The sequence below is a fragment of the Apostichopus japonicus genome, chromosome 3 (genome assembly GCF_037975245.1).
Source record: "Apostichopus japonicus isolate 1M-3 chromosome 3, ASM3797524v1, whole genome shotgun sequence".
In the NCBI taxonomy this organism is placed as follows: Eukaryota; Metazoa; Echinodermata; class Holothuroidea; order Aspidochirotida; family Stichopodidae; genus Apostichopus; species Apostichopus japonicus.
In genome coordinates, this window is record NC_092563.1 from 3,441,274 (window position 1) to 3,469,064 (window position 27,791).

A 27,791-nucleotide genomic window follows, 5' to 3' on the forward strand; every position below is an offset into this window, starting at 1 on the left:
AGTGTAGCAGTCCAGACTAATGTGAAACCACGGTTCATAAATATATTTATTATATCTATAGTGTTTTACGTAGGCCTATCAGTTTCATGTTTAGCCCATATATCAGTGTGTAGTGGTGTTAGTTGACGCTGTTTCCGTCAGAGCAGAGCCGTATACGGCCTGCGTCAGAGCCGTATATAGCGCCTTCAATTACCCTTGTAGTATCGTTAGTTCGGACTTTACACCATGCACTTCGACTTTCGAGTTGGGAAAACGTTCCTATCCGACCGCTATCGATTTATTTTATAAGAAGACTTCGTACCGCATTCCGGTACGAATTTCGTTGTATAAACTTTTCGTACTTTGTGAAGGATCTCAACATACTTGTAATCGTATTGCGGATGAATTGGAAAACCTCGGCTCAGCGATACCGTAAGCGCACTTTTTCGGATCTAGAGAATTACTTGTGCCGGGTGCGGTTGTATGTGTGTTTGTGGGGGGGGGGGGGCTAGGGGTGGGGGTATGCAAACCATAGACCTAAATGGGGTCAGAACGGTCAGGAGAATGATAGCGTTGGGACCAATGTACAAGCTTCAAAACAATACGGGTATACGTTGCAATAATGTAATGAAAATAAATTAGACTCAAAAATACGATGCAATCATATTAAATGTTATGCAATGCAATACAAAATAGGCAGCAGTACAACTCAATACAGTACAATACATTGAAATGAAATTCGCTGCAATCATTACAATGACATGTTATACAGTATAATACTATTGCTATACAATATCTTATAACATAATGCACTATAACGCAATGCAATATAATACACTATAACGCAATGTAGTGCAATACATAGTAACGCAATACATGCACTATAAAGAATTATAAAAGAAATTATGGTAAAATACTATTTGTTTGAAAAGGTATTTAATTTCTCCGATAGTCATCGAGCATCATATCCATTTCATATTAGTGTTTCCCTGATCTAACTTGACTCAAGAGGCGTGTTTGTAGCATGACCTTTGACATGCAAGCGTCATTTTCGGCTTCATTGTTGAACCTTTCATGAGATTAACCCTATTTAGAAATGCTACGCGTTGATGACATACTATAAGATTGCGCTCTCCCATTTAAGTCGACTTCAACGTTCATATAATTGTGCTATTGGAAAATTCTCAATTATACCGATATCAAGGAATTTCGCAAAACAAATAAACACAAAACACCTAGTATTACATATACTAACACGTTTCATTATAGAAGCTATACCACACAACACAAAATATGGCTACTATAGCCATAATATTAAGACAATATTTAGAAAATTCCATTCGCTGCTAAAATGCTAGTTAATGAGTATAGGCTATGGACTGAAATCAAAAGAAAAAGAAAACCTTATGAATATTGACATTTCCTGATTTACTTTAGCGTTTTGGAGAGTCGCCTTATTGCAGTTGACAATACGTTTCTTTATGTAGAAGTCTTGTTGCATATAATATTTGTGCCGAAGTCCTACAACGCACGTAGTCGTTGTTCACCGATTTGGACCGGATTTGGACAGGCGCGTAGCCAAGGGGGGGGGGGCGAAGGGGGCAGCCGCCCCCCCCCCCCCTTGAGCAATTTTTAAAAAATGTTTTTATGATAGTATTTTCAAAAGAGAAAATGCTAAGATGCAGCTTACAAGGCCTGGGAAGTGCCATTTCCAGCAATCTGGGAGGCATTTTCAGTCAAATTCTTGTGAAAATGCTAAGATGCAACTTACAAGGCCTGGGAAGTGCCATTTCCAGCAATCTGGGAGGCATTTTCAGCCAACATTTTCTTGTACGCTTCGTGCCAACATGGTGGCGCTACGCTTAGATAGTTTGCAATGCCGAATCTACAGTTTCGCCCCTCCCTTGGCAAATTCCTGGCTACGCGCCTGGATTTGGACCGGAGTTCACAACGTTTAGGCCTAACACTTTTCGAGAGGAAGGAACGCGGGCCTCGCGGGAAGAGATGGCGGACGATCAGATGTATACATAGTTACGGGGAAAGCACGAGAGTAGACGTTAACATCTTCGACTTCATGGTAAGCGGAGTTGGTGAAGGAGGTCGTGTTTGTCGGTGGCGGGGGTTTTGGAGATGGTCCATATGAGTGGGTGGTCATGGAACGAACCTTTGGCGTTTTCGGAGCTGGGGGATGTGGTATAGAACCGGGCGGTTTCGTCTGTTTGTTTTGCACTCGCAGTTCACAAATTTACAAATCACGAGGACGATGACGGTGAGGAACAGACATAAGAAAACAACACTGATTCCACCCACTAAGGCTGTCGGTAAGCCGCCTCGTTCGTTTGGTTCTATGGAAAGTAAGAAAATAATCATACCTAATGAACTACACAATATGTAGGCTAAATATATATACCTTGAAGAAAATGCATCTTTTTTTTTTTTACCACGAAAAAAGCTTAATACGAAGTTAGTTTAAGAATGGCGGTTACTACGGGCAGAATTTTTCAAATGGATATGTAACGGTAGTAGCCTATTGAAATCTTTCACGGGCCGATTTGACGCGGACCATTCCTTTTCTTAAAGCAGTAAATCTCCTTCAACCAAAGTAGTCACAGATCCAAAAACCAGCAGAATCCTTCAGCGTGCGAAGGCATATGTGGAATTACCGATTAATGAAAGTATGTATAAAAGTAGGAAAAAACTCATCCCGATAAAAGGAGAAACCTTTGCATAAGAGGAGTTTTATATATCCGAAAATAACGATGTGAACTCACGGCTTTAATGTGCCCGTTCAGAAACGTCGCACCGTTTTTTAAAGACCTGCTGTTAACTAAAGTCTTAGCGCAGGCGTCATGGCTGCCGGTATTCTACCGTAAAAATGTAACATTTTTTTTTAACAGTACATGCACCAAAGGTCGACCTTCATCTCCATTTTAATTAAGCACAATCCAAGCCCCCCCCCCCTTCACCTTTCCGCACACTACTCCACCGACCTACCTGCTATAACCGTGACATAGAATTCGCAGTCGGCTGTATTTCCTGAATTGTCCTCCCACTTGTAGGTAACTAAAGTCTCACCGACCGAAAATGCATCACCGACGTCATGTGACTGGTAGGTGAGAGTTACCTCACCAACCCTGTCTATTGCTGTAGGCTCTTCCCAAATGACAAATGTGAAGCCAATCTCTGGTGACACCTCTCTTGTGACGTCATCAGGACAACCGTAAACCTCTGGCGCAACTTCGTCCGAATCTGTAAAGTAGTATTTCCAATACACATTTTATGTAACCACAAAGTACAGCATATTTAACTAGGCCCATATTTTGCTTTAACTTGTAATAAAATCAGAACTAGCATTATTACATACAGGTGGCAAATGCCTTCAGTGGAATGACGACCTTCTTTACTGGTTTCGAACCTCTGGATATACAATCAGCGTCCATGGCCTATAGTGGTTAGGGTGTCCGCATATAAAGCGGGAGGCCCGGGTTCGAATCCCGGTGGAGGCTGGACGTTCTTTCACTGTTCTGGAACTCAATAGCATTCCACACACACACACACACATATATATATATATATATATATTATATATAATGTTTAAACAAAAGTTTAAAAGCTTATACACACAAGTAAACTTACACAGGGCGGTGATACTAAAGACACAATTTTTTGCATAATTTCCCAATTCGTCAATGGCTGTATACGTAACTTGAATTGTGCCATTACTTGGTGAAATGAATAAAGTACTTTGTGGGTGTGATGCTGAAATAGTAACTTGGGTATTGGATGGAGTATCGACTGTCGGTGGTATCCAACTGATAGGAGTAGCTTCCTTTGTTACAATAAATATGTCGTCTGGACAGGTATTAAATGTTGGAGACGCTGCGAAACCAAAAATATAAAGAAGATTGTGTAAATATATTTTCCTTGCCATACACTTCGTTCCACATAACTATATAACTATATATAACAATATATATATATATATATATATATATATATATATATAGGCTATATATATATATATATATATAGGCTATATATATATATAGGTTACATATATATATAGGCTATATATATATATATATTTGTAATATATTAAATACAAATCTAATAATTGACCCTGTTGCCAACCCGATTATAACTTATCCATACCTCAAATGTATTCTTCTGGGGCTCTGATTAGCCCTCTGTTTTGAGAGCAAATGGACGCTTAAACTACAAGTGACAACAACAAGTGACTTCCCCTTTATTTTGTACTGTTAATCCAATGTGTATTGATTTTTTAAGTTCACAGTATTGTTTGTAAGTTGACTGTAGTATACTGTTTTTGCTATTTTCACTAATTCACCTCTTGCGCTGAAAAAGCACACAAGCGTGTCTGAAAATACGTTTTTGAAATATCTATACATTTTCTGTGTTATGTTCCTGTCATCAGTGTAATACACATAAGGCTCACCAGCAACACATGTCGGTCCCGACGGAGTTGGAAGACAAAGTTCTTCACATCCACCATTTGATCCTTGAAGTGAACAATCATTAACAACTGAAAAAAATGCAAAATTGTATAGAAATATTAAATTCAGTGTTTCATGTAGCTGTCGGTACACTTATGGTCATTGCAACTTTGAGAGTCAGTTTTCTTCGAAATATATTTCTCAGTATCCTGCATTGGTATTTTCAGAAAGGTATAACTGAACTTGAAAACAGCGGCGGGGAGGCGATGGAGGGGGGGGGGGGGGAGAGCTGCCACCATGAATCCTTAAAAGTAATTTCTCCTAGTGACACTTATTTTCATGCTAAAATATTGCTACGAGAGTACAATACAGTGGCGGAGCGTCCATACAGTCAGGGGGGCGAATGCCCCCCTGACGGACTCAAATGGACTGCTGGCGCCCTTTTCAGCAAGTTTACTACTTTTACTTTTTCGCGATTATTGACTTTTTAATTGCGCTCTCATCAACCTATTGACCTTTGTCACATTTTGTTGGTGTAATTTTCTGACAAAATGGCGATGACACCTATTTATTCTTTGTTTATCTGCAAATTAGCAAGGCCCGGAAAGGGTCATTTCCTGCTATCTAGGGAGTATCTTTACTAAAAACGCTCCGCGCCAACCTGTGGTGGCGCTCCGCTTAGAAAGTGTCGAAAGCGCCCCTACAGGCCTTCTCGCCCCTCTGACCAATATCCCTAGCTCCGCCACTGCCCCCCCCCATCGGCACCACAAGTGCCGTGTGTTCATTTTAAATTTTGCCTTTTTTAAGATCGCAACACCCGATTTTCCAATCGTCTCAACTTGACACTTGTATACATTTGAAACATATTTCATTGGAAACTGGGCGGGTGGGGGTAGGGCGGGTACGTCATCAATAATTAAGACAGTTCTCCTTGTGTAAACATAATTTTCACCATTTTCTTCCATCTTATTCCTTGGGTTTATGCATTCATTTTTTTTTTAAATATCTTTTGGTAGGGAGATCTGGGGGAGATGGATGGAAGTTCCCACTCTTTATCCAATACACTGACTTTTTGATGTCGCCACTGTGTTCGTTCACATATCAAATTACCACACGGTCTAAAAGGTTCAATTTCATGTGAACACAGTTTTAAGCACCTTTCAATGGATTCTTCAAGTTGGCATAGTATACGAACTTCAGTGTGAATATGTAGCTTTAAATAATGGATGCAATTTTTATGATCTTTACCTATGGCAGGTTGAGCAGTAGAATGGAAAGCAAGACCGTGAAAACGAGTTGGAATACCAGCTACCAACAAGGTTGATGGATCGTTTTGTAAATTACTGTCAGTGACGTCAATACCCGCAGTTACCCAATCAGTCCAGAAAAGAGCTTTGTCCACAAATATTAGTCCAAACGGATGAACATCATCATCAAATGCTTTCAGTAATTCTCGTGCTGATCCGTCTAAATTACTTCTCTCAATCTTGTTTAGTTGGGCGTCTGCCCAGTAAAGTTTACCTCCTGTGAATGATAACATTCGATGAAATTAGAAACCACAACTGTAGGTCTCATACCACGATTAGAGAAATGTTCATCCGCTTCATAGGTTAACATAGTAAGAAGCATCAGGCTGCCTATACTATGCCTATACATTAAACTTGTAGGCCTAACACACCGCCATGGTAATACTTCCAAGTAGCCTAACATAGGCTTCCATTGGAGCACGAGGACCCTTATAGGCTATACCGCTACACCCTAGGAATATCGATGAAGGAAAGCTTTCATCGTGCGATGAGCATATGATCCCATTATCAACGTTTCATTGTTAGAGCTTCCATGTACCAATTAAATAAATACAAACCAATCCGAACAGCATTTCGTGACAGTAATGATCGCTAATTCATGTTAGACACCAACATTGAACTTTTTATATTTTCAGAGAATAATATCTTTGTACAATGGTTAGGTGGTCAATGGCGGTCAAAGGAAACTGTCATATTCATGGTGGTGAGGGGGGGGGGGGGTGAGGGGGAGGAAATGACTTGCAATGTTAAGAGAGTATATTAATTTCATGTAAACAATGTCAAGGCTCAGGAGATCACGGAAATACAAAAGTTGTTTCGCACACTCCAAACCAGAAGTCTCATATACTTCCAATTCGGTGTGTAGACGATGTGTCTTCAGAGAAATGACTTAATATTGTAGTAATGTAACCAAATTCTGGGTGAGATCTGCAACTCCGTGGATTGCCTTTTTGTTATCTATCTTCATCCCAAATTGTAATAGTGTAGACGTCACCTCTTCAGCCCAGACCAAATTGTCCATGTCCATCCATTTGATCAGCTCTAATATAAGTTCTCACAAAATATTTTGAATGTTCTTCATATGAACAACGTTAACATGGCACCCAAATTCCAACTTCATCAGTTGTCCCTGGTGAATGGAATGATTTGTCAAACTGTTACGAAAGTCTTATCTTCTATCAACTTTTAAGTTGTAAACGAGTTGACTTTACGGACTGCTTACTATAGTCTCGGTAGTCCAACCACTTTGAGTGTTGAACCACCAATTTGTTTAAAGAGTTATATCTCATGAAATAATATCGGAACGTGACCTTGACTGAAGATTCGGTAATTGTTATTAATTTTCTGTGTACCATTTTAAATTTAATTAAGTACCCAATATGCTACGATAGTTACTTGCGTGTGATTTACAGCAATTTATGTTTCTGTAATGGCTCAGTGTATATGCAATTGTGGATCTCATGTAGAGGTACTTTCTGTAACCTATGTGAGAGGCAGGGATCGATGGGGTCGGTACTTGCAACCATTACCACTGTTTCTTGGGGATTCAGCGTTGAGCCCTAATTAGCTTTTGATAAGACACCTTACATTTACTGATACTCAATCAGAACGCCAAGAAAGCTTTTTTTCTTCAATAATTGGGATATTTTACTTTTCCAATATTTCATCCTACCATTGCACTCACCGGCCATGTCAATAGCAATTCCATTTGGCCAACCAAGTCCGGAGTTGACCACCTCTGTTCTATTCGTTCCGTCGCCGTTCATCCTCTCAATCTTTGCAACAGAACCCCAGTCTGACCAATAGACATGACTGAGTAGTGAAAGAGGACAACTTCAAACACTTAAGTTCTCAATATATATATATATATATATATATATATATATATATATATATATATATATATATATATATATATATATATATATATATATATATATATATGTATATATACATATATATGACCTAAATAGAAATGTAGCGTGCTACGGGTTGGAGCTATTCTAATCCCTATTTACTTTTTATTGCTGGTTGTTCTATTCATCCCTAAGTTAAAAATATTCACTAAAAGAAAATTTGCTGGTTGTTCTAATCATTCCTAGTTTAAAAATCACTCATGCTTATCACTATTGTCGTCCTTGGATGTATATTAGCCCTTGTATTTAATTGATATTTAATTGATATTATATATATATATATATATATATATATATATATATATTTATATATATATATATTTATATATATATATATATATATACATATATATATATATATGTAAATGAAAATCGTAATGAGTTGGTAAATCAAGAACAGTGAAAAAACTTCCAGCCTCCACCGGGATTCGAACCCGGGCCTCCCGCTCTGTGGACTATGGGCTATGGACGCTGATTGTATGTCCACAGGTTCGAAACCGGTAAGGCAGGTCGTAATTTCACTGTAGGCGTTTGCCACCTGTATCGAACAATACTATAGTTCTGTTTTTGGTGACATATTTTGCCTTACTCTAGAGATCAAACATGATGCTAACCAACTCGAAAATCATTTGTGATTCCTAAAGCCGGATCTCGAAAGAGATACTTTGAACAGACTTTATGTTAATGCAACGGATGTAAACGACAAAGGCAAATGAATATATATAAATGAAAACGTAATGAGAAGGAAAATCCAGAGCAGTGAAAAAACTTCGTCTCCACCGGGATTCGAACCCGGGCCTCCCGCTTTGTACGCGGACACCCTTACCCTATATATATATATATATATATATTTATATATATATATATATATATATATATATATATGTGTGTGTGTGTGTGTGTATATATATATATATATATATATGTGTGTGTGTGTGTGTATATATATATATCACAACACTATGACTTCAAAACAAAACTTTCTCACGGTTCTCGATGTTTAGTTGTTACAAATGTAGTGTAATATGGCAGCATAATCTAGTTGTCTAAATGATAACTAAACTAACTGCGGTTACCCTTGATACGGCTGTACAACAATGTCTCGCGGGGATTCAATACTTGTGTTTACAATGATTTTTCTGGAAGATCCGTCGAGTCGTGCAACATTGATAATTGGCCCCCTCGGACCCGAGTCTACATCGGTCCAATAGACGACCCTTGACACAGGGTCAACGGCCAATCCATCCGGCACTGTATAAAATACGAGAATATCAATAGTGATAAATAATGTTTGAGACCGTTAACATGATATTAAAGGATATTAACGCTTACTTTATCGAAAAGTACATTCATTTCGATTTTACCACACACAGGAATATAGTGACGTCAGTCAACTTCTTTCTTATTTCGCCCAACCAGCCTGGTCATTACGAAATGACCAGGCTGGTTGGGCGAAATGGTAAGGTTGGGCGATATGGCAGTTGGGCGAAATGGTTGTTCGGCGAAGTGACCAGCTTCCAGTCAACTAACCTGCACTTTGTCGTTCTTTGACGATCATTTTCCATGTCATGGCTTATGATTATCTTTGACCAAGTTTTGCATGAGTGGTTTTCGATGGGTGAGAATATGGGAAGGGGTGGGTTGTTGGTGGGGTTCACACCGTTGGTCAAGTGTGCCAAATGCCCAATGTCTGGTTAAATCAGTGACAAACCTGCGACCTCAACTGAAGCAATCGTCTCCTGTCCTGAACCATCCAGGTTGGCCCTGATGATCATGTTGACTCCTACATCTGTAACATAAAATTTCTGATCTATTGGGTCATAATCTACAGCAACAAGTCTTGCTACTCCAGAAAATAGTATTTCTTCAGAGTTAACTCCAAATCTGTTCTGCTTATAAATGATCCCGTTTTCGGTGTCGACAGCAAAGAAGTTATCTTCTCGTGGTGCAACTGTGAAGAGAAAATAAAACTTACGAGGCTTTTTTAGTTTATAAATATGACGAGGTCAAAAGGAACACCATTAATAAAGTGACTATATGATTGTAACTTAATCTAAAACAACGTTAGTAAAATGACTATATAGGATTCTAACTTAATCTGAAACAATGTTAATAAAGTAACTATATAGGATTCGAACTTAATCTGAAACATCGTTAATAAAGTGACTATGTAACTTAATCTAAAACAACGTTAGTATAAAATGACTATTAGGATTCTAACTTAATCTGAAACAACGTTAATAAAGTGACTATATAGGATTCGCACTTTAATCTGAAACAACGTTAATAAAGTGACTATATATGATTGTAACTTAATCTAAAACACTGTTAATAAAGTGACTATATAGGATTCTAACTTAGTCTGAAAAAAAGTTAATAAAGTGACTATATAGGATTCGGACTTAATCTAAAACAACGTCAATAAAGTGACTATATAGGATTCGAACAAAATCTGAAACAACGTTAATAAAGTGACTATATATAGGATTCTAACATAATCTGAAAAAAAGTTAATAAAGTGACTATAGGATTCGAACTTAATCTGAAACATCGTTAATAAAGTGACTATATATGATTGTAACTTAATCTAAAACAACGTTAGTAAAATGACTATTAGGATTCTAACTTAATCTGAAACAACGTTAATAAAGTGACTATATAGGATTCGAACTTTAATCTGAAACAACGTTAGTAAAGTGACTATATATGATTGTAACTTAATCTAGAACACTGTTAATAAAGTGACTATATAGGATTCTAACTTACACTAAAGCAACGTTAATAAAGTGACTATATAAGATTCTAACTTAGTCTGAAAAAAAGTTAATAAAGTGACTATAGGATTCGGACTTAATCTAAAACAACGTTAATAAAGTGACTATATAGGATTCGAACAAAATCTGAAACAATAAAGTGACTATATAAGGATTCTAACTTAATCTGAAACAACGTTAATAAAGTGACTATATAGGATTCTAACTTAATCTGAAACAACGTTAATAAAGTGACTATATATATGATTCGAAATTAATCTGAAACAACGTTAATAAAGTGACTATATAGGATTCGAACAAAATCTAAAACAACGTTAATAAAGTGACTATATATAGGATTCTAACATAATCTGAAACAACGTTAAGAAAGTGACTATGTAGGATTCTAACTTAATCTGAAAAAAACGTTAATAAAGTGACTATATAGGATTCTAACTTAATCTGAAACAACGTTAATAAAGTGAATATATAGGATTCGAACTTAATCTAAAACAACGTTAATAAAGTGACTATATGGGATTCGAACTTAGTCTAAAACAACGTTAGTAAAGTGACTATTTATAGGATTCTAACTTAAATCTGAAACACTGTTAATAAAGTGACTATATAAGATTCGAACTTAATCTAAAACAACGTTAAAAAAGTGATTATATAGGATTCGAACTTAGTCTAAAACAACGTTAATAAAGTGACTATTTATAGTATTCTAACAATTGTAACATGATGCTGTTATATATATGATATGTTGATGTGGAAATATAACATGCTGATTTTTTATTGGGATACTTACGTTAACGTTAACCTATAAGATGCAGATACTCTCTGGAAAACTTATCTTTTGTCTAACGTTTTAAATAAATGGCTTTCCGTACACAGCTTAAATAGACAGCTTATACCTAAAAAGGTACCAGGTGGCTCTGACAGTGACAATATTCATAACATGCGGGTTTTCGTGATAATAATTCTAAATGGTACACAGGGTGAATTTCACCTTGCGACACATCCACTTACCTTGCCTGTATGTGGCACTAAATCCAGAGGAGCTAACGGCATTGTTAGTGATGAACACTAGTGTCATTGTTCTTCCGGTTGAGAGAATGGTAGTTGGGTGAGCTGGCCACGGAATCGCAGAACCACAAGATGGAGACAAAAGTATCGTCGAGACACCCTCGAGGCCGTCATAAACCTAAAATTTGATAGGCTATTAGTAATGCAAAAATTAAACACGTGGTGCAATCAATGTAGAGCGCGTGAACTTTGTGCTACATTGAATTAGGACGTCCCATCGGTTTGTCACGTACATGAAAATGCATTAAGCGCACACAATACATTTAAATCAGTCGAAGGGTCGTCATAACAACAATTATAGGAGTATGAAACGCAATTTACATATATAGGCCTATACTCAAGTCGAATAACTAAGTTAGCTAATGCCATATATACGACGTTGACTTTACCAAAGTAATAAAAAACAGTCGCAGTTTGAAAAAAGGCTTTTGGATAAATGTAAAAATATTGCCAGCGATAGGAGTGTATCAAATATGAATTTGCAATATTCTACAGAAATAAAAAAGAGACGACATCAGAGTTCGGCAATGTTGTTCGCATATGACAGCGATCATTGTAAAACATGTTTGCGCGCGCTATATACTCAGTATTGTAAGGCTGTCGTTTTGGACTACGAGACTATACTGCTATTAGGCTACTATATGCTGCTTGTATACAGGTAGAGAACATTCTGTGAATTACCTACAAAGCTCGAACTGTGTTAATATACAGGCGCGTATCCAGGATTTTCTAACCCGGGGGGCGCGAATTACTATCTAAGCGGAGCGCCACCATCGGTTGGCGCGGAGCGTACAAGCAAATTTTTGGTTTTGATACCCCCCAGATCACCGGAAATGGCACTTCTCGGGCTTGAGAATGACCAACCAGATGTACACTTTTGCCTGAGAACCAAGTATTTCTCAAAAGTTTTTTTTCCATCCATAACCTTTTTGAAGATTGTCACCAGTCACACATCATGTTCGACCTCATTGCATGTCCTATGGATCATTGCTTTTGTAGGTGATTCTACGTCACGGCCCACAATATCCGAAAGCCCCATTTTTGAAGGTTTTAAGCCCATTATTTGTTGAGAATTTGAAAATTGACATTTCTCGTGAATAAAATCACTTGAAAACATACCCATAATGTTGCACAAAATTCAATCTATGGATAACCAATATAGAAAAACCTCCTTGAACCCCTAACAGACAGGTCAAAATTGCACGAGTAGAGGAAAGTATGATGAATAATGTTGGTCAGGCAATTTTGGAAAATTCCGACACAGTTAATTTCTTGGTGTAGAAATATTAAAACCTCTTATAATGGCTATTATAAAACTTGGTTGAAGGAACAGGAAAATAGCAGATATTTCATCCGATATCAGGTATATCGAAACCGAACACTACACACATAGGCGTAGGTCCCGTAGGACCCCCCCCCCAACCAAATTTTTTCAAATTTTTTTCGGACACCTACTGAAAGAAAAATAAATAGCAATGAATAGCTTAAAAACTATCTCCGTGGTAATTAAAATAATGTTCTAAGCTTGGCCGACAATACTACTGTAAAAGAGAGTTTTGACATAAATGGATTTGTATGCTTTTTCTCCATCTACATAAGATATTTCGTTGTTTACATTAGCATTTGGCGGTATATTGTGCAACTTTCACGGACCGTAAGGTACACGATGCCATGCAATATAATGACCGATGTTTGCTTATATGATATTGGCATCGATAATATGTTGGACGCGCGCGAAAAATGTTGGCTTTTTTCGGGCAAGTCATTACAGCCCCCAAATCCAATTGGGCTCCTACGCCTTTGACTACACACATAGACAGTTTTTGAGGCTGTTCATCGTGGAAAATGCATTTCAATGCTCACTGACATGATGTTATATCTGCTCTTTTTGCATTACAAATTCGAACAGGCGTGTAGCGAGTAATTGCCTGTAGGCAAACTATCTAAGCGAAGCGCCACCATAGTTGGCGCGAAACGTACCATGAGTTGGCGCGAAGCGTACAAGAAAAATTTTGGCCGAAAATGCCTCCCAGATCGCTGGAAATGACACTTCCCAGGCCTTGTAAGTTGCATCTAAGCATTGTCTATTTTGAAATTACTACCGATGTCATAAAGAAAATTTGCTCGGGGGGGGGGGCGGTCGCCCCCTTCCCGAAATGTTCCCCGACGACTCGGTCGAGTTCAAGACCAGCCACAGTTGGTTCCATATAGCACAATTCTACAATTGTTTAAGGCGTCCATACACACATGCGTTATGATAGACCATATAGTATTTATATAGATACATTAGTGAGAGAGCAAAAATGGAAACGTCAAAAATGGAGTTGTCGATGTAAGGGGTGGGGTGAGGCGCACACCCCTTCCGTAATCCTTGATCTGTCACTGGCTACCTGTGTATATAATAGGGATCAGCGCTTTAACTATGACTGTTCATCTTTCTCTTCCCGAGGTCTTGGCTATCTTCTACTTTCTCCTTTTTCCCTCTTTTTTTCTTTTTCTTTTCCCTTCCTTCCTTTCCTCCTTTTCTTTTTTTTCCCCCTCCTTTTCCCTTTTTTCTTCTCTTTTTTTCTCTCCTCTTTTCTTTACCCGGGGGGCGCGCGCCCCCAACGCCCCCCCCTGGATACGCACCTGATATAGGCCCCCTATATACTTCCGGACTGACAAAATGTACACCACGGGTTATTCTGCTCTAAGAATATTTATCCCATTTCGGGTTCCTCGCTATATCTTTCTCTCTAACGGGTACAAAACATGATGTTTGTTTGTATTTAGGATTTTATGTATGTTTGTGCATTTAGTACTAGGGGTGTTGTGGTCAAGTGGTTAAGGCAGTGGACTTGTGCAAGGATTACAGGTTCGAGCCCTGGCAAGATCATTGCGTTGTGGCCTTGGGCAAGGCGCTTTATCTCCATTGCCTCTCTTCACCCAGGTGTATAAATGGGGACTTGCGAAGGTAACTTGTAAATATAGTTGCGTGCGCCGGTTTGTGGCTGCACCCTATGGGAAGTCCCCCCGGGGAACACGTGGTTGTGGTGCACTGTGGTGCCCCAGGAGCGATTCGGATTGAATTGTGCACACTTTGGTGTGTAGGTGTGTCAAGTTACCAATGACCAGGGTTGTAAAGTCGTGTGAGAGGGCCTTGGCCCTGAACAAGACTGTAAACCTAAATAATAATAATAAAAAAGTACTAAATTATAACAACGTATAAACTTAACTGTTAGAGAGTCCGATGCGCAATCTTCAGACACGGCAAGATTAAAAGTTCCAATTGTGAGTTCAATTACTTCATGAATGGAAGCTTCTATCTGCCAGGAACATGTAAGAGAGTCTGGATAACGGATAGGGTATCCTGGCGAGTTGATAATTCCGGACACAGATGTTAAAGTAGAACCACATGCTTGTCCTTTAATTAAGTAGGAGAAAAAGAAAATGTGTTTTTAGTTGATTCACCTCAATTTGATAACGAAACACAAATTGTCCCTTTCCCTGCATGTAGCAAAATTTGCTGATTGTCGTATATGTATACATTAATGATAGTAATATTTAAAACTTCACTTGGAATGAAACGTGGCAGTGCTTTTGTAACAATAACCGAAGTTCATATCCGATGTAGAGCTGATGTAAAATATCTTTGGCTTGCAAACTGACCATTCCTTGGAAATATAAGTGATAGTCCTCCTCCGTTTGCAGAGAACTGTCTGTCCCAACAAAACATACAGTAATTGTTCATTTTCACCGCTTCATTCGGTAATCTATGTTGCAGGGCTTCATTATGCCATTCTTTATTATTATGGCTTGGAGCTACAGTTGCCTGTAGTGCTATAAAACACAAAGTTGCGTAAAATTTGCATATCGTCTGCTCCAGATGCAAAGATTTTCCTTGGAGACTGTTCACATTTGCAATATTAGTCTTGGAATCGTGGATGAGCTCAATATCTGGTGTTGAGATAGTTGAACATATCTTTGGCTTGCAAACTGACCAGTCCTTAGAACAATGACGAGGACGTCACATATAGTTTCCTTTTCAGTGAAAATATCTTCTGTAAAAATTGTTCTCTTTCAATCTTGTTTAATGGGGTATATGAGAGGAGTATTTTCATGATCTTCATAACTCGAAATTTCCAAATATTATTTAAATTGAGATCGCCCCTTTTCGCCGTTTTTGGTTCTTAGTAAATAGAGTCCAAACTACAGTAAGACATCAACTTGGCATGTTTTTCTTTAAGGAAACTTGATTTTTTAATATGATTTCCATTGAGTCTCTTAAAAATCGTTTTTTCCTACCCTTATATACTAACAATAAATGGTCACATTATGGGGTGGTCAACTGTTATACTTGTTGCGCGGAAAAATAGGTACCCCTACAAAAATCATCAAATTGGCGTTCCATATCATTTACAAGCACTTAAACGCACACTAAATGTGTACTATATGCGTGCCTATGTAGGAACGTACGTTCACTGGCGCTTGCTATTCTGCCAATTGAGCTGTCTGCATCATATGTTCTCTGTCTCCTTTCTGCAGGTAAGTTTACATGATTTATTAAATGTTAAACACCAAAACTTCAACCAGATGTATAAAAACACCTCTAGCTTTGATTTGATTAGGTCCTGGTTCACGATTTAAGGGAAATGATGGGATATTACCAGATTAAAATATGTTACCACTCGTGCAACGATGTCACAGAATAATACGTATAATATTGTATGTTAGATCAGAGAGTAGCACTTATTTGTCGTTAAATCCGTCATTTAAAGTTCGTATGTTGCATGACTTGTGATCTGTGGTAATGTAAACAATCAATTAGGCTTAGTAATTCAAGTAGGGTAATTAGTGTATTTCATAAATGTTAACCACATAGAGATCGTTAGTAAATTTGAACTGTTAAGCTAGGCTCGCTGTTCGTTCACTGTCTAACGTAGGCCCAGACCTACCGTGTATTAAGTCACAGCGTGGTTATGGTATTCATATTACTTAAAGGGCGCAACCAATTTTGTTTCATAATTAGGGGATTTCCCTAGATCAATATTCCAAAATCAATGTTGTAGTATTAAGTGTGTTTTACACCGGAGATAAGCTAAATTACTGCCAGTTAATCTAATAATAAAATTTGCTTGCTATTCTGCCAATTGAGCTGTCTGCATCATATGTTCTCTGTCTCCTTTCTGCAGCCCTAAAGCGAACCACCCCGGAATTCCCCTAACCCGGGGGGTAACAAACTTGGAGGCACCACCCGGATAGGGCTGTAGAGAGAACAAGACAAGATGGAGGCAGCACAGTTGGAAGAAAGGTTGACAACTCTGGAACTAACCTACCAAACCAAGATCAGAGAATTAGAAGAAAGACTTGCAAACCAACAGAGTCCAGCTGATTCTTCTATCCAGAGTAAACCACTGGGTTCTGTAAAGGAATTGAAGGTTTATGGAAAAATCACAGAAAAAGGTGAGAAAGAGTCACTGTCAAACAGCAGCCTTATCCGCCAGATTGAGCGTGCCAAGGACAGGGGGTATGGAGACCTAGAAGTTATTACTGCGGTAATAAATGCAGTTACCCCAGGGCTCCCCTTAAGAAGCTATCTGGAAGGCAAAAGAGATATCAGACTACCCCAACTTAGAAAGATCCTTCATGCTCATTACCAGGAACGAGATGCCACAGAAATGTATGTCCAACTCACGAAGCTTTCTCAAGGTGCAAAGGAATCCCCACAGGATTTTGTGCTGAGGGCTCTCGATCTCAAACAAAAATCCTCTTTGCATCGCAAGAAGATGGAGCAACAGTGACCTACGAGGCTAAACAAGTTTATGCTCTATTTTTTCATGCTGTCACCACTGGAATAAACAACGATCACCTTAAATGGGAGGTTCAACAAATCACACAGAGTGATAAGGTGACAGATGAGGAAATCTTGGAGAAGGTGAGCAAGGTAGCCAAACAAGAGCAGGAAAGACAGGGTAAACTGAAGACAAGAGTACATAGTGTACAGTCAACAGGGAATGCTGACACAACACTGGAGGCACCAAAGACCGAGCTGAAAAACAAGATACAGCCTCAGAAAGGAAAGCTGTATGATGAAGTTGTAGAGCTGAGGTCTGAAGTCAAAGCTTTAAAAGCAGTCCTAGCTGAGAGAGACATCAGGGACAGAAAGCCTAGATCTGGTGAATTTGTACGACGACCCAGAGGATGTGAGGCCTGCCGATCTGAGGGCATTGGGGACAGATGCAGACACTGTTTCAAATGTGGTGGCATCAACCACTTTGCCAGAGGGTGTCGATCATTGGTTCAGGGAAACTGGCCAGGGTCCCTCTAGTGGGACAGAGGGGGACCGATTCTGGTGAGTCCCACAGGGTAATGGCTTGCAGTGTAATTGGGGGTACATTGAACCCCAAGATGAGAAGCAGAGTGATTAAGTTAGTCGGTGAAAAGTGCATGCTGACGTGCACCCTGAACGATGCAAAGACAACAGTATTGTGGGACACAGGCTCTCAAGTGTCCCTTGTACCAGACGGTTGGCTTAGGGAGAACCTACCTCACCTAAGGATCAGACCTCTAGAGGAGCTACTCCAGGGTGGAGAAAAACTGGACTTGAGAGGAGCAAATGATGTAGAGATACCCTTTAATGGATGGGTCCAACTGTATTTCACCTTTCCAGGAGATAATGATGGAGTAGAAGTGCCCGCACTTGTATGTGAGGACACTGTTTCAGAGCCATTGATTGGGTTCAATGTTATTTCATATTACCTGCAAGATGGTGATTTCAGAAATGGTAACCAAGTAACTACACCCTTTGCATGGCATCGAATGGGGTCCTAACTAACCAAAAGGCCAAGGCCCTGGTGAACCTGATCAAGAATGCGGATCTAAACGATGGGGCTTTGGGAGCTGTAAAGACTGGAAAGAAAGGAACCAAAATTCCAAAGAAATCCACTGTGAATGTTATGTGTGTGGTTCACGCAGGATGGCTTGAACAAGGAATAAGCGCATTGTTTGTCCCAGATCCATTACAGCATTGGCAGCCCCAATTGCAGATCGAGGAGGGTGTTGTCAATCTCACAAAGGGGTACTTCTCGAGATGTATAGTTCCAGTGTCAAACCCCTCCGAATCTGATATATTCCTTGGAGGTAAAGTCTGCCTAGGAAGGGTTGAGCTGCTTATGTCAGTTGTACCATTGGAAACCTACATGAGGGGTGCTACAGTTAACAATGTCCAAGTCCAAACCAAACAGAGTAGAAGCGGTGACAACAGTATGACGTGGGACCCTCCAGTGGACTTGAGTCACCTGAGTGAGGAACAACGCCAAAAGGCAGTGCTGATGTTGAGGGAGGAATCAGCAGTGTTTTCCCAAGGTAAAAATGACATGGGTTGCTTGGATTTAGAGATGGAGATTAGACTGAAAGACCAACAGCCTGTTCAGAAGAACTATAATTCTATTCCCAGACCCTTATACAGAGAAGTGAAGGATTATCTGTCTTACTTGATGGCAAGAGGATGGGTACAGAGATCTAAATCACCCTATTCATCACCGGCAGTCTGTGTCAGAAAGAAAGATGGAACACTCCGCCTTTGTATAGATTATAGGGCTCTCAATGCAAAGACTATACCTGACAGGCAACCCATTCCCAAGATTAATGATGTCCTGAGTGGCCTTGGAGGTAATCACTGGTTCTCGACTCTTGAAAAGGTAAGGCCTATCATCAGGGTTTTATCAGCGAAGAGAGTCGACAGGCCACTGCTTTCATCACTCCATGGGGGCTTTATGAGTGGGTAAGGATACCCTTTGGTCTGATGAATGCCCCAGCAGCTTTTCAGAGACATATGGAAGTGTGTTTGGAAGACATGAATGGTGAAATCTGTTACACCTACCTAGATGATATACTGGTCTTCAGTGATACATATGAGGAACATCTGAGACGGCTCCAAGCAGTCTTACAGAGATTGAAGGCCAAAGGTGTGAAACTGAGAGCATCAAAATGCGAACTGTTCCAGTCCGAAGTGAAATACTTGGGAAAAATTGTATCAGCCCAGGGTTATCGAGCAGGCCCAGAGGATACCAAAGCAGTCCTTCATCTCAAAGAAATGAGACCAAAGTCTGTAGGAGAGGTAAGGCATATGCTTGGCCTGGTAGGGTAGTACCGCCAGTTCATCAGAGATTTCTCTAAGAAAGCTAGACCTCTCTATGATCTATTGACAGTACCACCGCCTGAAAAGACGCTGAATGGTAAACAAATCAAGGGAGGGCGTAATGGCTCAACAAAAGGCAAGAGCAACCTAAAAGGGCAGTTACCATCCAGATATCCAGTGGTATGGACAGAACAACATCACCAGGCCTTAGAGGAACTGTTGGAGCCTCTGACCAACCCTCCAGTGATGAGTTACCCAAACTTTGATAAAGAGTTTGTTGTCCACACTGATGCATCGAATGAAGGCCTCGGTGCTATCCTGTACCAAGAGCAAGACGGAAAGCTCCGAGTTATTTCATACGCATCACGGAGTCTTCCACCAGCCGAAAAGAATTACTACATGCATTCAGGGAAACTAGAATTCCTTGCCCTAAAGTGGGCATAACAGAAAGATTCAGGGACTATCTGTTTTATGCGAAGCATTTCACCGTCTATACAGATAACAACCCTCTCACCTATGTACTAGCAAATGCCAAACTGAACGCTACAGGACAACGTTGGGTGTTGGAGCTGGCAGATTTTAATTTCACCATTCGATATAGACCAGGGAGAATAAATATCGATGCTGACAGCTTATCCCGTTTGTCATTACCATATGATCCAAAGACAATGATGGATTACTGCACTGAAGAACTGTCACCAACTGTCATGACCTGTGTAAAAGATACCGTGGAAGCTGTGAGCCAAGGGGAGACAACTTTGATAGAAACAGTCTGCTCCAGTATTGAAGTGTCTGAACTACTAAAGTTCCCTGAAGATAAGAGAGGCAGAAGGATATCAAAAAGTGAGCTGAAAGAAGCACAGGCAGATGATGAATTCATATCGACAGTGCTTTTCTACAAACAACGTGGCCACCGACCTTCAACAAAGATCAGGCGTGCTGAGTCAAAGAATGTGTCCAAACTCCTACTGCAGTGGGATAAACTGAAAATTGATCAACATGGGATCCTAAAAAGGGTGATCAAGGGAAAAGACCAGCAGGTGCTACCTCTGAAATACCGCCATTTGGTTTACAAGGAGTTGCATGTGGAAATGGGACATGTGGGTGCAGAGAAGGTGTATGACCTTGCCAATGACAGGTTCTACTGGGTCGGAATGTTCAAGGACATCGAAGGCTATGTCAACAACCAGTGTACTTGCATAAAAAGCAAGAAACCACAAAGAATAATAAGAGCCCCACTCAAGAGCATCCAGACTACTCAACCATTTGAGCTGATCTCCATAGATTACCTCCATCTGGAAAGATGTACCGGCGGGTATGAGTACATTCTGGTTATTGTTGATCATTTTACCAGATTCACTCAAGCATATCCAACCACTAACAAATCTGGAAGGACTGCCGCAGATAAGTTGTTCAATGATTACATCTTGAAGTTTGGAATACCTCGTAGAATCCACCATGACCAAGGGAGAGAGTTTGAGAACCAGCTTTTTACCCGATTGCAGATCTATTGCGGTATAAACCACTCCCGGACTACACCATACCATCCACAAGGCAATGGTCAAGTGGAGAGATTTAACCGCACAATTTTAGGAATGCTGAGAACACTGACAGAAACACAAAAGTCAAAATTGAAGGACCACCTAAACAAATGTGTTTATGCCTACAACTGTACCCGTAACAGCAGCACAAACTACTCACCATTTTACTTGATGTTTGGGAGATCACCCCGTCTCCCCATTGATCTGATTTTTGAAACTGCCAATGAGGCACAAGGAAAGTCAAATAACCATAAGACGTATGTAGAGGAGTGGAAAATGAGAATGAAAGAAGCATTTGAAATTGCTAACAAACATGCAATCAAAGCTGCTGCTAAGGGGAAGAAGGCGTATGACAAGAAGGCCAATGCCACAGTCTTGTTTCCTGGAGACAGAGTTTTGGTGAGAAACCTGAAGCCCAGAGAGGGCCCAGCCAAACTACGTTCCTACTGGGCGGACCAAATCTATGTTGTAAGAAAACAACTAGGAGACTTACCAGTTTATGTGGTGAAAGAAGAAAACGGCCGAGGTGGAGAAAAGACTCTACATAGAAATTTATTGAAGTCATGTGACTTGCTTCCCATTGAAAAAGAAGGTCCTCGTAACAAACAAACAAGACGAACAAGAAATCACAGACTACCAAGCAAGACTGTTGTTGATCAGAACAGTGACGAAAGTGATGACGACGATGAATTCTTACAATTCAGGGTAAGACCACCTGATGTAAGTACCGACAATGACCAAAGAGCAACTGGAGAGACCTTAAGGGAAGAGTTGCCAGGCTAGAAGTACCTGATGAGTGCCTTCAAATGCTGGGAGATGACCACTATGCCGACCAGACTGAACCTGATGAAGGAGAACCAGAGACAGGTGACCAGATGTACGATCAGATGTCAGAGGGTGCAGTCGTGGATAATCCAGACCAAGAGAGTCAGCCAAACCAACCTGATGTCCTGGGTACACAGAGGGAAGTAACTCATAGGGTTCGACAACCACCTCTCCAATTCACATATGATAGACTAGGTTCACCGGCATACACAAGGTTAAACTGTAATTATGTAGGGTGGCCAAGTGAGGTAGCATTGAATCCAGGTTTTAACATGGGAGCTAGCTCAATATTTAGGCCCCAGTATTCTACATATCCTGTTTATAGATATCAAATGATACAGGGTTACCCAATGTATAGTCAGCCTGAGGTAGAGCTTTAAACTCTAAAGTAGTGAGGATTCGTCAGTTTAGAAGGAGACGATATGATTGGTTCAATTTTGGATTTTTAGATGTACATGTATGTTTTATTTACCTTATTGTGAACACAATTATTGTAAAGTTTGTCTAGCAACTTGATATGCTGAGCCTCATTAAGGCTACAATTGGATTTAGCAAATCCATTGTAGGTGCAAAACCCAAAATGGGAAAAGCTATGCACATGGGGAGGTAGCTACTACCTAGAGTAAAAGGATATAGTCCTGTAAGTTGTATTAGCTGTTAGTATTTGTCTGACTATTAGAGATTGAGGTAAATATGCCACAGGCAAGAGACATGTTTTATCATTATTTTGATACTGAGCTTAGAACCAATAGAGATTGGGAAACTGAAAGAACCATTGTTTTAAGATTTCAAACTGACAATTCAGATGATTGCGTCACGTTATATGTTGTGGCAGTTTGTATATATGTTGCTTTATTTATTTTCAATTAATCATTTTTTTTCACTATAGTTTCTGCAGTAAAGGAGAAGAGGCCATGTGAGCAACTGCTGAATTGGCAGAAAAACATCATAGGCTTCACAAGTTGGGGACAACTTCTTTCAAGGAGGGGAGTGTGTTGCGCGGAAAAATAGGTACCCCTACAAAAATCATCAAATTGGCGTTCCATATCATTTACAAGCACTTAAACGCACACTAAATGTGTACTATATGCGTGCCTATGTAGGAACGTACGTTCACTGGCGCTTGCTATTCTGCCAATTGAGCTGTCTGCATCATATGTTCTCTGTCTCCTTTCTGCAGGTAAGTTTACATGATTTATTAAATGTTAAACACCAAAACTTCAACCAGATGTATAAAAACACCTCTAGCTTTGATTTGATTAGGTCCTGGTTCACGATTTAAGGGAAATGATGGGATATTACCAGATTAAAATATGTTACCACTCGTGCAACGATGTCACAGAATAATACATATAATATTGTATGTTAGGTCAGAGAGTAGCACTTATTTGTCGTTAAATCCGTCATTTAAGGTTCGTATGTTGCATGACTTGTGATCTGTGGTAATGTAAACAATCAATTAGGCTTAGTAATTCAAGTAGGGTAATTAGTGTATTTCATAAATGTTAACCACATAGAGATCGTTAGTAAATTTGAACTGTTAAGCTAGGCTCGCTGTTCGTTCACTGTCTAACGTAGGCCCAGACCTACCGTGTATTAAGTCACAGCGTGGTTATGGTATTCATATTACTTAAAGGGCACAACCAATTTTGTTTCATAATTAGGGGATTTCCCTAGATCAATATTCCAGAATCAATGTTGTAGTATTAAGTGTGTTTTACACCGGAGATAAGCTAAATTACTGCCAGTTAATCTAATAATAAAATTTGCTTGCTATTCTGCCAATTGAGCTGTCTGCATCATATGTTCTCTGTCTCCTTTCTGCAGCCCTAAAGCGAACCACCCCGGAATTCCCCTAACCCGGGGGGTAACATACTATTAAGAAGGTATGATATGATTTTTTATGATTAACAAAGCAGTCATATTGGACTACCACTGCAGTGGGTTTAGAGTCTGTGCCATGCCTTTGTAGGTTTCAGAGAGGTTTTGAATGTAAAAATTTGAATGCTAATTTTTTGAAATTGGTCGTTAAGACATATCTAAGTCGCCGTCATATATATATATATATATATATATATATATACAAATATATATATATATATATATATATATATATATATATATATATATATATATATATATATATATATATATATACAACACCGCGGTAAAGCGTGTTATACTTACCGCAAACCAGTTGACCAGTGAATAACGCCAACAATGTTACGATAGAAAAATTGATAATAAATTTATCCATGATAGTTCAAAAAGATTTGTAATACGACTTGTAGCGTCAGTGATAAGAATGACGTGCTGATATAGTGCTGCTATAGTACCAATAGCAAAACCTCTGATTCTCTTATTATTTTGCATTTAATAGTCGTATGATTTTTGCGAGAGAGTATTCTCGAGCTTAGATGTGGGTCTCAGCTCTGGAGGGGGACAGAATTCCACGCCGTTTCGTTTATCTGTACATTATGTCACAATGTCGAATTTACTGAATCCTAAGAGCAGTGTCAAAAAATGAAGTTTAATAACATATAAACTTCAGTTTTACGTATATATTATACTCCAGATTATAATTATTTGTCGTAATTGGATCTAAATGTAAAGAAAATGACTGCAGTTTACATCATTTTTTGGCTAAGACTACGAGTTGTAGAAAAATGATGACATCAAACCAAAAAGTTTGGCACGGAGCCATGGCCACAGAAAACGCTTCTGTGCGTATGCATCACGTATAATTCATTGCCGAGTTGACTTTGTTGTGTACGTAATGTCGTATGTCATATACGAACCATCAACAGACAGCAATAGTACTGCATCAACGATACTATACATACTATACCTTCGATATTCGGTAAAACTACTTGATGTAAACTCTCACTAATATCTCTTATACATTCTTGAAGTATTTTGCTTGAATGTTAGGCGTAGGTTAAGAAAAGAAGTGGCTCAGCGGGACGAAAGCAGTTTGGCTTAAATCACAATATCTTGGCCTATCGGGGTCTGGAATTTAAGGCACAAGTTGTTCTCAATACCGTGCGAGATTCACGAAAGTAGCCTAGTCGTAGCGTTACGTAGTAAGACATAACGTTAACCTTTCATTGCAATGTGACATAGGCTAAGCTACATGGCACCAGTTCGTCTCCTAAAATGTTTTGGGCGGAACTGAGACAATTGCTCTGACCAGAATCTCCTTATAAAAATTTTGTTTGTCACCCCATTTGAAAACATTGGGTTATGAATGAATATAAATGGACCACTGTCACAATTTATGCTAGGCACGTACCCTGGTAACTAATTCTTGGTCATAGGCCTACTCAGCATGTTACTTGTACCTGTTAGTGTTACTGCCTAGGCTATGAACAGTAAGTTCTAACTCTAAAAATTAAAAGTAATAAGCTCAGTGGCAGTTACGCAAAACCTAGCTAAGATTGGTTTGGGGTGCATCGTGTACACCTAGCAAAATAGCCTAACGTTAGGTAGCCTACAAATATATATGTGTATAACCTTTTTTTTAATTGCATGATTTGAATCTTGATTACGGCAGTGGTAAACCTGATGTAGACTATGCCTAACAATATAGTTTAGTTTAGTAGAAAAAAGGGATCAGGAGGGACACTCAAGTCCCCATCAAGGACCCTATAGGAGAGAGAAAAATACTGAAGACTCAGACCCGATTACAATGCAAAAAGTGCTTGTCCAAAGCATTCTTAAACCCATTGAAATTACTTGCAAGTACAACTTTCGCAGGCAAACGGTTCCACTCATTCACAACCCTATTAGAAAAAAAGTTATGCCGAATATTAATCCTACTTTGTGACTTTTGGAGTTTAAGACATTGACCTCTGGTACAACTACTATTAGCAAACATGAAAAAGTCGGTAAAGGATAAATTGTCAAAACGATACACTATCTTGAAAACCTGAATCAATTCCCCACGTAACCTCCTAAGCTCCAGTGTGGTGAGATTCAACAATTGTAACCGCCTATAATAAGGAACACTCTTTAAGGAACTAATCATTCTAGTAGCTCTCCTCTGGACCTTTTCAAGTACTTCCTTATCCTTAACAAAATATGCACAGCATATTTCAGATGAGGCCTAACCAACTGCTATATAAAGCCTTACTACGATGTCCTCTTTCAGAAAACTGAAGTTCCTCTTGATCATGCCTAAAACCCTATTACCTCTTTTAGCAGCTTCAAGACAATGTTTAGAAGGTTGCAGAGATGAGTCAATGTAGATACCTAGGTCTCTTTCAACAGAGACCTCCTGTTATGTTAGGCCTAATAAAATTGAGGTGGCACTGAAGCAGGCACGGCGGAACGGAAAAATTATTGGGGGGGCTAATGTGTGGAGACTATCTAAGCGGAGCGCCACCATCGGTTGGCGCAGAGCGTACAATAAAATTTTGGGTTTTTTCAAACCCCCAGATGGCCAGAAACGGCACTTCCCGAGTGTTTTATGCTGCGAATACCTGGCCCTAAAATATGGGTCTCAAGCCTGCAATTTCTCAGATTGCACGTAAAGTCTGTAAAAACATTGTAATTTGTATATTCGATGGTGTTTTAAGAGAGTAGCTATTACTCGTAGTGTACTCGCAAAGACGTTTTTGAGTGTAGTAAGGGCAGTGGCGGAGCTAGGGGTATTGGTCGGGGGGGGGAAGGCAAGAATGGTCTGTAGGGGCGCTTTCGACACTATCTAAGCGGAGCGCCACCACAGGTTGGCGCGGAGCGTACAGAAAATTTTTGAGTAAAGATACTCCCGAGATTGCAGGAAATGACCCTTTCCGGGGCCTTGCTAATTTGCAGATAAACAAATAAAAAACACATGCGCAATAAGATAGTCAAAAATCGCGAGTAAGTAAAAAGTAGTGAAAAGCTGAAAAGGGCGCCAGCAGTCCATTTGAGTCCGTCGGGGGGGGGGCATCCGCCCCTGACTGTATATATGGACGCTCGATCCGCCACTAAGTAAGGGGATGTTGGAGAACTGGCTGAAATGAGGCAAGTCATTGGCCTAAGACGAAGTTGTGTTACGCTTACCGGTACTCACACTCACTGCTTCCACTTTTCACGGGGCGTGAAGACGCGGTTGGGGTGACAATGTGGTCTATAGCCAAGGGACGGTCCCCCAGCAATTACTAAAATTATTACACCTATAGAGTATACGTGTGCATCGGACAGATCGACAAGTATGCATTGAAAAATGGGCAGATGTACGTTTCGGAGCCTTTGGTAAATATTGGGGGGGGGCTTATCATGCATTTGCCCCCTCAACTTTTTTATTGGGGGGGCTGAGCCCCCCAAGCCCCCCCCCCCCCGGTTCCGCCGCCACTGCACTGAAGAAGGCATGGGACATTTAAAGTTGGGAAGGGACTTTCTCTAATACTTTCCCAGATTATTTTCATCATCTCGGATTTGGTTTCCTAAAATTGCAGACGAACATACAATGTACATGTTTACAGGTGAAAAATAAAAGTTATTTCTGCACCTGATATTTGTGTGCGGAAAGTGATCAGCAAAAAGTATGGGATGCCGAGAGTAACAGAAACTGCCTAGGCCTACCGTGTAGATTCAAATCGTAGTAAAAATACTACTAAAGACTTAAATTGAAGGGTAATAGCGTATGAAATCAGTCTCACAAGTAAACTAATTCTGGCAGCAGCTGTACTCCCCAAACATAATGATGCATTACAGGATTAGCCTAATGAGTAATGGATGTTGCATTTTTTGTAAGTTACATCAATGAATTATTCATGAGCAGCAAAACAATTTCTCTCCCTGGGATAAGAAATTAGTGAAAAT

The 27,791-nt window shown here is 39.6% G+C and overlaps 1 protein-coding gene across 4 annotated transcripts; it reads right to left on the reverse strand.

Moving 5' to 3' along the window:
- Window positions 1-1,643: 1,643 nt before the first annotated feature.
- On the reverse strand, window positions 1,644-27,110 carry LOC139960377 (uncharacterized). Of its 4 annotated transcripts, none has more exons than XM_071958711.1 (11): window positions 24,171-27,110; window positions 14,714-14,901; window positions 11,442-11,616; window positions 9,368-9,607; window positions 8,733-8,907; window positions 7,425-7,552; window positions 5,682-5,957; window positions 4,441-4,522; window positions 3,616-3,863; window positions 2,974-3,228; window positions 1,644-2,324 (listed from the first exon to the last, which is right to left on the reverse strand). In XM_071958711.1, the coding sequence occupies exons 1-11, from the start codon at window positions 24,238-24,240 to the stop codon at window positions 2,131-2,133; spliced, it is 2,031 nt and encodes a 676-aa protein (XP_071814812.1). In that variant the 5' UTR covers window positions 24,241-27,110; the 3' UTR covers window positions 1,644-2,130. The 4 variants fall into 4 exon arrangements, with proteins under 4 accessions (XP_071814812.1, XP_071814821.1, XP_071814802.1 ...); XM_071958720.1 differs by having other exon boundaries at window positions 1,645-2,324; window positions 2,977-3,228; window positions 3,616-3,858; window positions 4,436-4,522; XM_071958701.1 differs by having other exon boundaries at window positions 1,645-2,324; window positions 3,616-3,858; window positions 4,436-4,522.
- Between the last annotated feature and the right edge of the window lie 681 nt (window positions 27,111-27,791).

What these genes read in the sequence shown, in the direction of transcription:
- LOC139960377 (XM_071958711.1), bottom strand. Translation starts at nt 24,240, where the DNA reads ATGGATAAATTTATTATCAATTTTTCTATCGTAACATTGTTGGCGTTA. An exon ending in GCGCATCGGACTCTCTAACA is followed by an intron (nt 11,617 to 14,713) that starts GTTAAGTTTATA and finishes ATCAAATTTTAG; the next exon opens with GTTTATGACGGCCTCGAGGG. An exon ending in TACTGCTCAACCTGCCATAG is followed by an intron (nt 4,523 to 5,681) that starts GTAAAGATCATA and finishes CATTTTTTTCAG; the next exon opens with TTGTTAATGATTGTTCACTT.